Genomic DNA, 15,878 nt, shown 5'->3' on the forward strand with positions numbered 1-15,878 from the left:
CTGAATGCCTTTAAAATTCATTAATCCTTTTGTTAGTCACATGATCAGTATAAACTACTGTAAATTATTTTTTTGCTTCAGGTCTACCTGGTAGATTTTCTTTAAATGGGGGACACCTGTAATGGGTTTTTATATAGGAAAAAAAAACATTGAATTGGGAAATTTTGGAAATGGACAATGAGAGCTTTGCTACTTTTAATTTACTAATTTTAAAAATTGACTTCATTTGCCCTTCTAGCTATTTTCCAGGTCTTAGCAGGTTCCCAATTCCATGTCTGTTACCCATCAGCATAAGCACATGCTCTGAGTGGTACCACCTGCAGGGGGCGCTGTGGGCACCTGAGATTGCGCGGGAACCACAGGGTGAACTGAGTCTAGCATTGGTGCTTGCCTTACCGAACATGCTTTCTTTTTTCTGTCGGCTCTGTTTCAGTTTTGATTATTTGATTCATGTCTGTGCTCGTGCTAAATGAGTGCTGTTACACGTTTTCTCTGTTTTACAAAGGAAATAATGTTTTCCTCTCTTCCCTCCCCATCTCTGTGCACGCGCTTCCTGTCTGCGGCTCGCTTACCTTACCGCTGCTTTGCAAGACCAAGCAGGTTGGTGTGATTGGCTGGCACTTCACCTGGTGCGCTCACTCATTTTCTCAAGACCTTTTATTTAAGTACTTGACTTTTTTTATTTTAATAATTTTTACAAGGTAAGTATCTGTCTTTTTAAAACAATTCCATTTTAGCTATTTTAAAAGCCTTCTCCCCTAAATCCTTAAAGATCTATTAAGTCAATTTTTGAAAATGCGCTTGTACCTGATTTGACAACCAGGCATTTTCCTCCTCTTTTGAAGGCCAAGAGTCAGTTTTTATTGCCTACACCATGGGTGCTTGTGACACATGTGACATTAGTCGAGTTGTCACTTCCTGCAGCTCTACCCATGCCCACCCCATCAGGTCACCTTCACTTTGGTGGCCCCTGGCAGACAGGGCACTGGAAGGTTCACTACTTTTCTTTGACTTAGCTAAATACTTTTTATACTCACTCACAACGTGCCTTTTTAGATTTATTTACTTAAACTTTTTGTGCTAGATTTTATTAGTGAAAACTAGAAAAGTTTCTGAGGTTGGGTTTTTCCAAACCCTCTGGAGGTTTTGTGGTTGCTGTTTTGTTTTGTTTCTTTATTAATTTGGTTGGTGAAACTGTGCGTGTGGTCCCGGGAAAGAGCCCAGGGCTTTGCACATGGTGACCAAGCACTGAGCTACGCCCCCATCTCCTTTTAAAAAAAAAATCTCTTCAGAAGCATATGTAGACTCTTATGCCATTGGAGGGGTCAAAGAACCCATTGAGGGCACAGAAGGCAGACCACTTCAGGGTCCTCACAGCATCCCCCAGTGAAGAGCAGGCTATTGGAAGCTAAGGCTTATATCTAGGGGAGCACAGGATACAAATTTATTCCTTAAAGATCTATGTAAAAGTTACTCTTGGTCACCAAATTTTTACACAGTCACATTTAGCTTAAAGTATTACTTGAAAAAAATAATGTGACTTGTCACAGTGATTCTGGCTAGAGCCACATGGGACTTGAATGTGTGGACCTTTGAACTGATCCTAGCTGTGTGCTCAGTGTCTTCATGAAACCCTCTTGAGCACGGTGAGACGCTTGCATCTAAAGCATGGGTTTGGAGGGATCACTGTGTAAGACAATCACCTCAGCAACAGACAGCATTTATACATCTTCCTATGCAACCCTGTTTTGTATTACTGCCTCCTAATGGGTTTTTTGGAGCTGTTTATAACTATTAGCAAAACAAAACACTATGAGTCCAAAATTACATTTCCATATTGACCTGCACACCTCATCTCTGCTCTTAGTACCCAGGCCTTCCACACACACTGTTTTTGTTTTAACGCATTTACCATTTTTCTCTAAATGTTTGTAACCCTGAGATGGAAGTTACATGTTCTAAGGTGTATGTACTTCCTGTAAACCCGAGCTTAGACTTTTCTTCTCAAAGTTTTAATAAATTATTGCTGATAGGAAGTCTTTTCACGGAGTTCATTGGGAGTAAGAATTCAATTGTTTGTGAAAACTATTCTGTACAGCATAATTCTGAAGGTTCAAAGTAGATGGCTGTGCCATTAGGCCCAGGCCACCTCGGGCCCAGAGTGCAGTGAATCACACCACGCCAGCCGCCTGGGTCCCAGCTCTGAGCTCCTCTTTGGTTTTGTGCTTAGATTTTGCTTTAGTCTTTGGTTCTGAAGAAGGAACGATGCCGCTCAACTCTTGAATTCCTAATGTGATTTTGTTGTAAGAGTTGAAAAAGCCTATGCATGATCCCGCCTTTCACGACTCCTGCAAGAGTCTGCTTAGATCTGTAGTCTCCTCGCCATTGGTTTTGGGTTCCTTTTCCTTCTCAGCAGGAGGGGCTGGATTTGGGGTAGAGGTATTAGTTTATAATCCTCTGTCCTTGTCCCTTGGGAAGGAAGTAGAGAATGACAAGCTTTCAGGAGAGCCTCAGGCCTGACAGTTCTCTGAAATGCTTGTTGTTCTGAAGGAACACAATTCTAAGAACTTGCATCAACCACAGATGAATTGTCATTTGCTCAGTTTCAGAACCACTGAGGTAGCGCTTGTTTTCTCTTTGTTATTTTTTTTTTTCATATAACTTCATGACTTTGAGGTTCACTGGTGAACTTCGTGTGAGCAAGCTGCATCTGTCTGCACACATTAGGCCGTTGCTGTCAGTTGGAAGCTGCTTTTTAGCCTTATTAGCTCGTAGCACTTCTGCTGACGTTATACTTGGCATGGTTAATATGAGTTAGGGACTTTGAGGATCTAGTTTGACATAGTAAGTTACTTTGGTGGCCCATTTATGAGTTATCAGGGCAGCTTTCCAGTGTGACACGTCTGCCTTAAATAAGTAGCTTACAGATCGAGCGTGACAGTGACTGAAGAGTCATTTCCCTGTTTAGCTTCTGTGTGCTATTTGGGGGCTCACAGGCTTTGCTTTTTATTTGGCTTTCCTGTTAATTTTCTTTCCCTGTTTTCTGCTCATCTGTTTTGTACCTCTTTGTTTTCTCCTTTACATATCACTACACAGTTGGGTAACAGTTTGGGTTTATTAGTGAATTAAAAATCCTAGGAACTACTAAGTAGAAGTGGAAGTTTAACATTCTCTGTTGATGACTGGGCGTAGGCATGGCTATACTAAGCTGAGTCTTATGTCTGAAGCACCGACTGCTTTTAGTGACTGCTGCAATTACATGACTCAAATAGGTAAAAAGAAAGTTTCCCCAGATAAGATGGTGGAAATGCAAGCGAAAATTGATGAGGAGAGAAAAGCACTGGAAACCAAACTTGACATGGAAGAAGAAGAAAGAAACAAGGCTAGAGCTGAACTAGAGAGACGGGAGAAGGACCTTCTGAAAGCCCAGTGAGTGTGGTGGCGGGGGGTTGGGGGGGTGGCCTCATGACTGCGGGCTCAAGTGTTCTTCATAGGATTGTGTATCAGGAAGATCGACCAATTAAAAAGCAACCAAGAGCTTGATTTTCATCTCCAGCATAGCTATTTTGGGGTGGATGGGTCCACTGAGTATGATCTATTTCTAAGACTTGGATCTTTCTGATCATTTATTCTCTGTGTAGGAGAAAATATTGGCCAATGAGAATCATGCCTTAGGCGATGAGTTAATGCCATGTAGTGGCATGGTTTGGAGAGAGATTCTATGACTGAGTTTCTCTACACATGCACCTTCAGTCCCACTTAAGTTGGGGCAGTGAGATTAGAACAGCAGATGACAAGACTTTGGGATGCTCTTTTCCTTACAGACAAGAGCATCAGTCTTTGCTGGAAAAGCTGTCTGCTTTGGAAAAGAAGGTCATTGTCGGCGGCGTGGACCTGCTGGCCAAAGCCGAGGAGCAAGAGAAGCTTCTGGAGGAGTCCAACATGGAGCTGGAGGAGCGGAGGAGACGAGCTGAGCAGCTTCGGAAAGAGCTGGAGGAAAAGGAGGTAGCCATGTCCAGTGTGGTGTGTGCAGCATGCTCTCCTTGCCCAAAATCCCAAACGAAGCGGAAAGCAGACTACGGATCATTTCGAAGTCAATAGTTGCCAAATGTCTAGATCGCTTGTTACATTGAGTTTGTGACTTAAGGAAATTATTCTGAAGTTAGCCTGTTTTTATCATAGCAAGAACGCTTGGACATCGAGGAAAAATATACCAGTCTGCAAGAGGAGGCACAAGGAAAGACCAAGAAATTAAAGAAAGTCTGGACCATGCTGATGGCTGCAAAGTCAGAGGTTGATGTCTTAAAAATTGCTCATAATGCAGTTTAGAGTCTTAATGTGTGCCTGCAGTTTTGTATGGGTTTTGTTGTTTTTCTGTGTAGCTTTGGCTGTTCTGGAACTCATTTTGTAGACTAAGCTGGCCTTGAACTCAGAGTTCCATCTGCCTCTGTTGGGACTAAAGGCATGTGCCACCCCACCCTGGCTTTGTGTGCTTACAGTTTTAAAGCACTAAAAACACTTCTTCCTGTGTATTTTAAATTTTACTTATTAAGCTTCCCTACATCCCCCCTCCCCCAGATAAGTGACCTGAAATAGCCAGTGATGGTGTCAATGATGGTGTCAGTCTGTCTGAACTGGGCCAGTTTTTATTGGGCGTCATAGACTAGTGTCCTGGGCTAGGTGCGTTGTGCTTCAAGTCTGTTTACTTTACACTGTCGTGGGTTCTCTGCTAGATGGCTGATCTCCAGCAGGAGCATCAAAGGGAGATCGAAGGCCTCCTGGAGAACATTCGGCAGCTCAGCCGGGAGCTCCGTCTTCAGATGCTCATCATTGATAACTTCATACCTCAGGATTACCAGGTGAGGGACGACTCTGATCCAGACATGAGGTCACTGGTGAAGGCTAGAGAGAAAGCCATTGTCACTAAGATGTTAAGTGTTTACATTCCAACTCTCCTCTGTACAGTTTGCCTGAACTAATGCCGCCGCCATATAAAAGTGTCTTGTTAGGGTTACTGTTGCTATGATCGAACACCACGACCAAAGCAACTCGGGGAGAAAAGCATTGATTAGGCTTACTCTTCCATATTACTGTTTATCATTAAAGGGAGTCGGGGCAGGAACTCAAGCAAGGCAGGAACCTGGACACAGGACCTGATGCAGAGGTCATGGAGGGGTGCTGCTTACTAGCTTGCTCCTCATGCCTTGATCAGCCTGATTTCTTACAGAACCCAGGACCCCCTGTCCAGGTAGGGCACTGCCCACATGGGCCGAACCCTCCCCCATCAATCACTAATTAAGAAAATGCCCTGCAGCTGGTTCTTATGGAGGCATTTTTTTCAACTGAGATTCCTTTCTTACAGATAACTCTAGTGTGTGTCAAGTTGGTAAAACTAGCCAACATAAAAGATGTTAATTTTCTGTGGAATGTAATTCTCTTTTTGAGTATCTAAGAATGTGTCAGCCTATTGGAAAGACCTTGGTTCATGTACTGCATGCTTAAGGAGGTGACAGACCTACCAGTTCTTTAATGCTTTATCAGAAAGTAGAGAGGAAGCTTGAGAGGTGGGTGGGCCAGTGGTTGCTCTTCCAGAGGACCCAGGTTTAATTCCCAGCTCCTCATAACCAACCATCTATAATTCCAGTCCCAGGATATCCAGCACCCTCCTCTGTCCTCCACAGGCATCAGGCAGGCATGGAGTTCACAGACACAATCAAATACACAGAATCCATGCATAAATAACTTTCACATAAAAAAAAGTAACCGGAATGTGCTGTTGTCGGCTCCTTGATGGGTGTGCTCCGCCCACCGCCTCTCTCCTCTCCCCTCTCCCCTCTCCTCCCCTCTCCTCTCCCCCTCCCCTCTCCTCTCCCCTTCCCTCTCCTCTCCCCTCTCTCCTCTCTCTCCTCTTCCTCTCTCTACTCTCTCTCCTCTCCTTTCTCTACTCTCTCCTCTCTCTCTCCATTCTCTTCTGTCTCTCCTCTCTTCTCTCTTTCTCTGTGTAAATAGACAGAACGTGAAATTGCCCATTCTAGTCATCTGTATGTATGCAGTTAAATAACACTAAATTTATTACTTCCCTGAACAACCAGACATCATCAAAAATCATTTTCAAACATGTAGTAATTGTTATCATCAACATAACTTTAAAATTCTTATTTTTTCCTTAGCAAAAATTGTATTTTGTTTTTAGTTTGTGTTTATTTGAGAATGTGGGTTTGTGTGTAGAGTCTAGGAAAGAGTATTGGGTCCCTTAAAACTGGAGTTCCAGGAGGTTGTGAGCTGCTGGATGTGGGTGCTAGGAGCACCAGCTGTCTGCAAGAGCAGTGGGCACTCTTAGCCCCAGAGCCATCTCTCCAGCCCACCTTCTAGCATATCTCAATACACTTTAATGTGTGGTTTGTTTTGTTTTTGTTTTTAGTGTTGTGAATCTCAGTGTAGCTATGAGAAATTTGTCTGGAATTTTCCCCTTTGACTCTGAGTGTCCAGAATGAGTCCTGGGTTTCTGGGACACTTGAGGATGCCCTAGTTCCATTAACTCATTACCCAAAATCAGAGCTGAAATCTAGACTGTAACCTGCTCTTAGCCAGATGGCTTCCCAGACTTTCTGTTTCTTTGTCTCTTCCAGCCCCTCCTTTCTGTCCTTCTGACTCCTGGGATCCCAACTTTAACTTTTTGTTTTTATGTAGTGGAATAGTATGTGCATGTGTTCCTAAGAAGTGCGTGTGTGTATGTGTGTGTACTTAAATTTATTTTTATTTTATGTATATGGATGTTTCCCTATATGTGTACTGTGTTCATGACTAGTGACAGTGCCCACAGAGATGAGGTGTCAGCTGCTCCTGGAATTAGAGTTGTGAGCCACCATGTAGGTGCTGGGAACTGAATCTCTGCAAGAACAATTGCTCTTAATCAGTAAGCCAGCTCTCCAGCCCAAGGAGTATATATTTTTTAAATGCTTGATGCGGGCTGGGCAGCGATAGTACACACCTTTAATGCCAGCACTCAGGAGGCAGGTGTAGGTGGATCTCTGAGTTCCAGGCCATCCTGGTCTCCAGGATGAATACCAGGATAGCTTGGGCTCTTACTCAGAGAAACCCTCGGTCTCAAAACCAAACCAAAAATGCAGTACAGAATGTTTACAAACAACTTTTTTTCACTTAACACTGAAAGTGTGGGTCTAATGGGCCAGTGAGATGGTTCAGCAGGTAGAAGCTCATTATATAAACTTGGTGGCCTGTGTTCAAGGCCCGAAACTCTGTTAAAGGTATAAAAAGAGAGCACTGACTCCACAGAGGAGTTCTCTGATGTCCACCTAAGCACCATGACATGTCCCTACCCATCATGTCCATTATGCAGTAGTGATAAACGCAAGTCCTTTAAAGGCATGAGGAAGTAAAGGGATTTTTATGAGCAAGATGCAGTCATAGGTATAGGAAGATGTCACACATAGCCATGTGGTTTTTATACACATGGGTCTATCAATATTTTTCAGTACCTTAACTGTTAACTAAAAGTAGGATTGTACTCTTTCTGAAGGAAATGATTGAAAACTACGTCCACTGGAATGAAGACATAGGAGAATGGCAGCTAGTGAGTATTCCTTCTCACGTGGTGACTTTACATCGTGGAGAGGGTGCTGGCTGCTGTGGGAGGAGGCGGGTGCAGGACAGAGCAGATGGAGCTCAGTGCACTGGATAGAATATCTTTCTGATTCACAGCAATGTGGAGAGCGTTTGTGGAAGGAGGTTAGGCCTGGGGCTTCTTGGGGCTCCAGGGTAAGCATCATAATTACTATTGAGCCATCAGGGTGTCTCATATCACCCTTCCCAGGTCACAGGATTAATTCAGATGTGTCTCTCTTGTTTTTTTAAGAAATGTGTGGCCTACACAGGAAATAACATGAGGAAACAAACTCCAGTCCCTGACAAGAAGGAGAGAGACGTAAGAGACTTAAACACCGCCTCTGCCTTTATAGGCTGGGGGCACTGCATGACTCTGGTTTGTGTGTAGAGGCTCTTGGGTGGGGCTGCTAGAACAGGCCTGCTCTCCAGCACTCCAAAGTCACCTTTCCTCTCCTTCCACGAGCATGGCCTGCTGACAACTCTGCTGCGCCCTCTTCACCACTTTTCACCTCTAATTCCTGAGCTTTGAGTACAGTTTACATACTGGCATAGAAGACACCTTTAAGGTTATTTGGTTTTGTCTTTAGCGGTTCTTCTGCCTAGTGTCCGACATGTTTAAATCTTCCCCCAATCTGGTTTAACTTGCCTTACATGTGTTTCTTGTAGCCGTTTGAAGTCGACCTTTCCCACGTGTACCTCGCCTATACAGAGGAGAGTCTGCGCCAGTCTCTGATGAAGTTAGAAAGGCCACGGACCTCCAAGGGGAAAGCAAGACCAAAGACTGGGCGAAGGTGAGCATAGCCAGTGTCCTGAGGTGACAGCGTTGAGATGGTAGATTTAGCTACACTCAAAGGCAGTCAAACTTTAGTTAAAGTGGCACATAGTTTGCAATTATGTTCTTTATGCAGTTACAATTTTTTTCTTTTTCCAACTTTTTATTAGGTATTTTCTTCACTTACATTTCAAATGCTATCCCGAAAGTCCCCTATACCCACCCCCCCTCCCCGCCCTGCTCCCCTACCCACCCATTCCCACATCTTGGCCTTAGTGTTCCCCTGTACTGGGGCATATAAAATTTGCAAGACCAATGGGCCTCTCTTCCCAGTGATGGCCGACTAGGCCATCTTCTGCTACATATGCAGCTGGAGACACGAGCTCTGGGGGTACTGGTTAGTTCATATTACTGTTCCACCTATCGGGCTGCAGTTACAATTTGATAAGCGAAATAAAGATAAAGAATTGTACTCTAGGACAGTTGTGGTGGCAGACACCTTTAACCCAGGACTTGGGAGACAGGCCTGAAGATCTGGGTTCCAGGCCAGCCTCATCTGCTTAGCACATTTCAAGACAGCCAGGCTTGCGTAGTAAGAGCCTGTCTCAAACCAAACCGAAAAAGGAATGGCACTCTACTGTGGGTTACCCTCCACCTACTCTCTTGTTCAAGGTCGTAATTTGAATGTTGATTCTCCTACTTAAATGCTAATTAATTTGCCTAGTTTGACTCTCAAAAGATTGTCTTTAGCTGGTCAGTGTTTCTGATGGTAGACATTGCCCAAGGACACTGATTTCCTAGATCTCACAAAACGTGTGTGTGACTCTAGCACCAGTTTTGATGTTGTGTAGTATGTGCTTCGTCACATAAGCACAGTGGGAAACCTGGCTTTGGGCTAATGCTCCTTGTGTTCCTATATTGAGCTAATTTGAGCCAGTTACAAGACTTTTGTTTTACAGGTAGGGTGGTTAATTGGTATTACGTAGACTTTAAATGTAATACTAAAAACCCCTGGAATCATTAAACGATGGCTTAAAGGAGTCAGCTGCATGTTAAATACACAGGATCTTTGCACTTTAGCACATGTGGATGATTAAAAATGTTTATATGCCAACTGAGTCTACACATGGAGTCCTTAAGAATATATAAATATTATTTTATCTATATACGCATGTTTTTCCTGCATGTTTATATGTATACCAGAAGTCAGATTCCGTGGAATGGTTGGTTGAGAGCCACCATGTGGGTGTTGGGATGTGAGCTCAGGTCTCTGGAAGAGTGGTAACAAACGCCCTTGAGCACCGCCCCATTCTGCTGTTAGATGCTTTTCTCTGAGCAAGTGAAACAGGGCAAATCAGAATGAGAAGAATGAGACAGTTGGCTGGCCTCCCAGAGAGACAGGCAGAGGAGGCCAGTGGAGCAAGCTGGGAGGGTGGTTCTGTCCCTTGTTAGTTTGGGGACAGAGGCCCCATTATTACAGGACTATTGTCTTTGAAAAGAGGATCCAGGGTACTCAGCTACATTTCTAAAACTGTATAGATCTTAAATAATTTGCCAAGCTGTTTTGATACACTTTTTGTAATGCACCGCTGTAAAATATATGCCTCTTGTTTAACTTAAGGTAAAGAAAATACTTGTGGGCCAACATACGATGCAGACTCAACTCTGTAACAGAATCGAGGCCTGGAGAAAAACAATGCTATAGTTTTCCTAAGAAATGAGAAAGATGCAGTGCTTCACGAGAGGCAGGCAGTTGATTGTGCTGGACAGCAACAAAGAAGGCCCATGAGATACTCCTGTAGGCTCTGCATCTGGGAAATGTGACTTTTTTTCCTGCTTCTCTGAGGCTGACTGTACCATTAGCATCCTTGGAGGAGATGACCAAGGGGCACCCTGATAAGTTTAGCTGCCTCCTGACTACTGCACCTTGTCTGCCCTGCTCAGCTCAGCTCCTCACCACTCTGGAACGCAGTGCATGTTCTTGTGCTTGCTCTCGGTGACCTACTCTGAAAAAATGGGTAGCAGTCAAACTTTGCCATGGTCAGTCATGGGCAGTGTTGGTCCATTCATGGACCCTAGCCACAGAAACTGTTGACAGTTCAGTCTCTTAGGAAGAATCACTCACCTTGCACTTTTTTCTTCTCTTAACAGAAAGCGTTCTGCAAAGCCTGAGACCGTAATTGATTCTTTACTTCAGTAAATGTTACAGAATTAAAGTTACAATAATAAAAAGAGTGCTGTCTCATGCCTGGAGAGAACTCCTTAATTAAGACACGAGGACAACTGTATGGTTCACTAATGGAAGCTGTAAAGCATGGAGAGAGACTGGAAATAGCAATTTTCCTAATACCTTTTAGACTCTTTAAGTTTCTGTAACATGTAAGTGCGCCGCAGCTCATGGTCGTTGGGCATGGCGCACTGTGTCTGTCACACTGCTCTGCAGGAAGTAAGGGCACCGTTGTTGTACGTGAATGTGCGTGTCTTAGCTATGTACTCAACTGCTGTGGCTCTGGACAAGCAGACTCTCAGACTAGAACCAAGTCTGTCTTGATTGCACACAGCATATAGCAGATCACCTTGTCCTGTGTCCTGTGCCAGTCTCGGCTGCCCAGCTAAGCAGTGGCTTGATTCTGTACCTGCCTGGCCTGTCTAAATGCAGTCCAACTTTACACTCATCCTGACTGCATCTAAGCGTGCAATGACTACCTTGATTGATCTCCTGTGGAAAACTGTAAAATCTGACAGCTCTGCAGGCTTCCATCCTGAAGATGCAGTCTGAATGTGTGCTCGCCTGTGCATCCTCCACTTCTGTAGCTCTGACTCCACATTCAGCCATTGTTGTTACAAAGTTGGCTACCCACTTCTCCTGAAGCCAGCATTAGCCACTTACCTTGCTCACACACACATGCTAAAACAGCCCCTGGACATACAACTTACAAACACTCCCTTGTCTGAATTTTAAGTTTGATGGAAATAACTATAAAAAATGAGACCAGTCTCATTTTTCAGAAAATGAAACAAAGTAAAAAAAAAAACTTTTAATTTTCTTTATTTTATATATAAATTTTATATATAAAAATACTCTTGTGGATTTCTTGTATTGAATAATCCAGTTAGATGGTATTCCTCTACACAAAAATGTTAATGCTCGTTGTATAGTAGGATAAGTTGTAATAAATAGGAAAGTTTTGGTTTTGTTGTTTACATATATAATTTTTTGAAGGTCATGTGCTTCCTAAACCCGAGTTTGAAATTATACAATCAACTCTGAGCTATTGATTGAAATTATAGTCAACTCTGAGCTATTGATTGCAAAAGTCTTGAGACTTCCCAAGTGAGGATAAATTAAATTGCTCTGATTTTAACAAGTTTGGATAAATACTGACTTACAGCTACATTGCTCTGTTTGGCTGCGGATGGCTGATTAGAGGGGCAGCCCTGGCGAGACGTAGAAAACATGGCAGGTCAGTTTTAGGCTCTCACGAATTAGAGCCCTGAGTATCCTGGATGTGCAGGGTGCTGGTGTTAGCATGGCCGTGCGGCAGCATCTTCAAGATTGTGAGTGTGGCCTGCTGTGACTCGATGAGCTCTGTGTGTGTTTGTGTGTGTGTGTGTGTGTGTGTGTGTGTGTGTCTCTTGCAAAGGCTCATGTGAGCTGAGCATCTTGGTGACGTCAAATTTTGCAATGATGTAAATTTACCTGTTAGTAATTAGAAGAATCTATATGCCTTCATTTTAAAAGTCCATGTTTCTATCATTTAACAGTTCAGTTGGCCTAGAAGGAATATCTGCTGTGAAGTAAGCTAAAACATGAACAATTTTAATAAAAATTAAATCTAGCTAAAGCCTATCACAGTAACACAAGTAACTCCGTAAAACTAACAATTTAGAAACTTCTCCGAGCATCTTGACTTAATAATTTTATTTGCTTGCTTGTTTTTTTGAGACAGGGTCTCTGTGTTAGCCCAGGCTGGCCTGGGACTCATCGTGATCCTTCTGCCTCAGCCTCCCAGGTGCTGAGAATGCAGGTGCATGGTATCATACCAAGCCATATGTTTATTAAAGCATTGATGTTAAAACTCTAATCAGGTGGACATTGTTCATTTTCTGAAAACCAAATTCGATTCTCGCCAGGTGGGGAGGTCTGTTGAAGAAGGTAGGAAGCCCACTTCTGCCACAGCCATGCTGTGGCTGCTTCTCCTGGACTCTGTCTTCATCTGCAAATGGAATCATTTTCAGTGTTAATCCCATGAATGGATAGAGATGTAGAACAAACTTGCTTAATGTTTAAAATAGATGTACAGATTTACTGAGTGGAACAGATCTATAAATAGGCTATTGATAACATATCCCTTTTTCTTTGATTTCAAAGGTAGTAGTTATTTATTTAAAAGTCATGTATAGTGTGTTATGGCTGGCTCTGCACTTACATACCCTGGCAGTCAGGCTCTCTCCACTCAGTGTCCACTGTGATCTTCACGCTTGGCTAAAAGGAAGGCTCTGCAGCTGCTGTTTGCCCCGGAATCCTCTGGTCTCATTTATATTCCGGGAAAGGTGATTTTCAAATTTATGGTTTTGGCAGCCAGAGCATCAGGGTTAGTTTGGAAGGAGAGGGGGAAGTGTTACTTCATCTGCAGCATGTTTTAAAGTGAATATTATAGTTTCAGCGATTTTATTTCCATTTTAAGTTTATGTGGCCCATCCCCCTTTTCTCTTTGAACTCTTAACACAAGGAACACCTTTTTTCCTTATAGAGCTGTGAATTAAGGAATGGGCAGAGTTTACATTTACACACACCTGAGTCTGCCCAGTTTCTCCCCTCTCCCATTTTGAAATAGAGTCCAATGTAGTCCAAGCTGGCCACAAAGCCTCTGTGTAGCCCAGGTTGGCCTTTGAGCTCCTTATCCTCCTACCTCCATCTAACAGTTGCTGGGATCACGCTTATGCACCAATCACCACACCGAGCTTCTCCACCCCTTCTTAACATATATAATCGTTTTCTGCCTTCCTTTTTCTTAAAACACTAGAACCCATAGTTCTTCTTAGTGCCTTGGAGCTGACCCTGCAGATTGACTAATTAGAATCAGTGAACCCCTGAGTAGTGTTACTGTAATGCTGTTACCGACCAGGAAACAAACTGTACAGAAAGTTGGCTGTGTTAATTGAAAATCCACACTTGAGCTGTATTTAATGTATAAATTGTACTTGTCCGAGCTGTATATATCAATGCTGTGTGTACATGCAGCCCAGTAAGATGAGAAATAAATGCCTCCCCATACCTAATGTCTTTTAAAACATCTTTATTTATATTTTGCCGTGTGTGAGTGTCTGCCTACACGTGTGTGCACCACACGTGTGCCGTGTGGCTGGACTGGGATGCTGGCTTTTGCCATGGCTGTGTAGATGGGACCATCTCCCTCCATCCTTCCCCACCAAAGACCCCGAGATGTACAGTTAGGGCAGAATTACATACAACTGTTTGGGGAGAATGGCTGGACACTCAGGTGAGACTCCAGACAGCCCCAGAGGCCTCTGGGAAGAGGATGTCTTCACGGTTTCCATTTCCTTTTTAAAGATTTTGGGTGGTTTTATGTGTCTGCATGTCCCCAAATCTGTGCTTCTGTATTTTGAGTGTGCCTGGTGCCTGCAGTGGTCAAGAGAGAACATCAGGTCCCTCAGAACTGGACTTAGGGACAGTTATGAACCGCCACGTGGGTCCTAGGAACCAAACTCTAGTCCTCCGCAAGAGCAGCCAGTGCACTTCTGAGGTGTCTCCACGGCCCTCAAGTTTTTCTTTGATTGATTGAACTGTAAGATCTAATGGTTGCCTCTTCTTGCCTGGTGGATTCTGAATCACCATTTCCTAGTCCCTCTCTTCTTTAAGACAAATGACAGTAGTTTGGGGGTGCACACATAACACGCTCACATGTGTGCAGGTGCAGCCTCTTAGGGCTCGCTGGTTAGGCTGGGCTAGCGGACCATCAGTCCCAGGGTGCTTCTTTCTCTGCTTCCCCAGGCTGGATACTGCCATGCTCAGCTTTGTACAAGAGCGCTGGGGCACACTCAGCACCTTACCTGCTCTCCAGCCATGCCCCTTCCCCACTTTGAAGACTTTTATATTTGTGTTGAATGGGGGTGAGTTGGGGTGTATGTACACATGAGTATAATTACCCATGGAAACCAGAAGGGGGTGTCAGATCCCCTCAAACTGGGGTTACAGACAGTAGTAAACTGCTCAGCATGGGAGCTGGGAACTGAATTGCAATCCTCTGGAAAAGCATCCCAGATACCCTTTTTTGAGACTGATTCATTTAGGCCAGGTTGGCCTCCAACTCTGTCTGTAGCCAAGGATAGCCTTCAGTTTCTGATCATCTTGATTCTTCCCCCCCCCACCCCCTCCTGAGTGCTGAGCTCACAGGTAGAGGCCACCAAGGCTAGTCACCTTACTGTTTCCTGTCCTCCTCTTTTCCAGTGAATCACTCAAAGTCATTTGTAAAACTAGGTAGTATCTGAATGAATGGTGATCACAGTCCAAGTCCAGGAAGAACAGGTCTAGAGACTGAGGCCCCGGCCTGAGCTTCAGGCTCAGGGGTGGCCTGAGCTTCAGGCCGAGGGGCAGAGCCTCCAGACAATTTGGTGAGTGGATTAGCAAAATTTCTCCTCCTTCAACTCTTTGATTTGCAAAGCAAATGAGGTATCCTTGAGAAGCCGAGTGCTCCCTCCCTCCCGCGTGTGGGAAAATGATTGTGAGGAGGGCTACTTCAAAAACAGCCTGTTTCCTCTCAGCATTTATCTTGGGCTTCCTGCGACCCAACCTTCAAGTTACTTTTATCAGTGTTATCAGAACATCACATCATCTTACCCAAACACGGTTATGGCTCTCGCTGAAGCACAGGACAGATCAGACGCTCTCCCACACTGCTCCCCTCCCCCAGCCCCTTGGGAGGGCTGGGGAAATTTGAGTTTAGTCAAAGGCTGTATCTCTCTGATTGTAGCTAAGAACTCAACTGGGACTTTACAGCCGAATACAATTTTCTCAGAGTCCGATATCAATCTTAACAAAGAGGATATTGCCTAACTCAACCTAAAAGTTGGTGCTGGAGATGCTGCAGAAATCCTATACTAGCCTCCACTTCTAATCTCCAGCAAGGCTTGGCCCTCACTGGCTGGACTGCCTCCTTTTTGCTGTTAATTCTTCAGGTTGGCATACAAAATGGTCTCACTGTGGCATCCTGATATACATATACTGTTGTGTTTTATAAAAAGAAAGAGGTAAGGATATGTTTGATAGAGCTGAGGTATGGTGAGGTGGAAGGTGGTGCCTCTGTGGGCCCATGCTGAGGTAGCCCTTCCCCCTTAAGTACCAGTGTACCAGCCTTAAGACAGGTTTAGTATAGATTAGGGTTTATTTAGGGCTTGGGAAAGAGAGTTGGGAAGGGAGGGGAGAAGGAGAGGGAGGGAGGGAGGGAGAGGGAGGGAG

General features: G+C 44.1%; 1 protein-coding gene across 4 annotated transcripts in view; it reads left to right on the forward strand.

Moving 5' to 3' along the window:
- The window catches only part of Kif3a (kinesin family member 3A), a 36,800-nt gene extending 23,133 nt beyond the window's left edge, over window positions 1-13,667 (forward strand). For 2 of the 4 annotated variants that reach the window (XM_029483856.1, XM_021177115.2), the window contains 9 exons: window positions 592-600; window positions 3,273-3,429; window positions 3,825-4,005; window positions 4,183-4,293; window positions 4,734-4,859; window positions 7,541-7,594; window positions 7,877-7,945; window positions 8,293-8,417; window positions 10,550-13,667. In XM_029483856.1, the coding sequence (XP_029339716.1) occupies window positions 592-600; window positions 3,273-3,429; window positions 3,825-4,005; window positions 4,183-4,293; window positions 4,734-4,859; window positions 7,541-7,594; window positions 7,877-7,945; window positions 8,293-8,417; window positions 10,550-10,598 (881 nt within the window). In that variant the 3' untranslated portion in view covers window positions 10,599-13,667. The remainder of the gene's footprint in view (window positions 1-591; window positions 601-3,272; window positions 3,430-3,824; window positions 4,006-4,182; window positions 4,294-4,733; window positions 4,860-7,540; window positions 7,595-7,876; window positions 7,946-8,292; window positions 8,418-10,549) is intronic. The other 2 variants (XM_029483857.1, XM_021177116.2) reach the window with 1 other exon arrangement.
- Window positions 13,668-15,878: the final 2,211 nt, after the last annotated feature.

This window comes from Mus caroli, chromosome 11 (genome assembly GCF_900094665.2).
Source record: "Mus caroli chromosome 11, CAROLI_EIJ_v1.1, whole genome shotgun sequence".
Taxonomy (NCBI): Eukaryota; Metazoa; Chordata; class Mammalia; order Rodentia; family Muridae; genus Mus; species Mus caroli.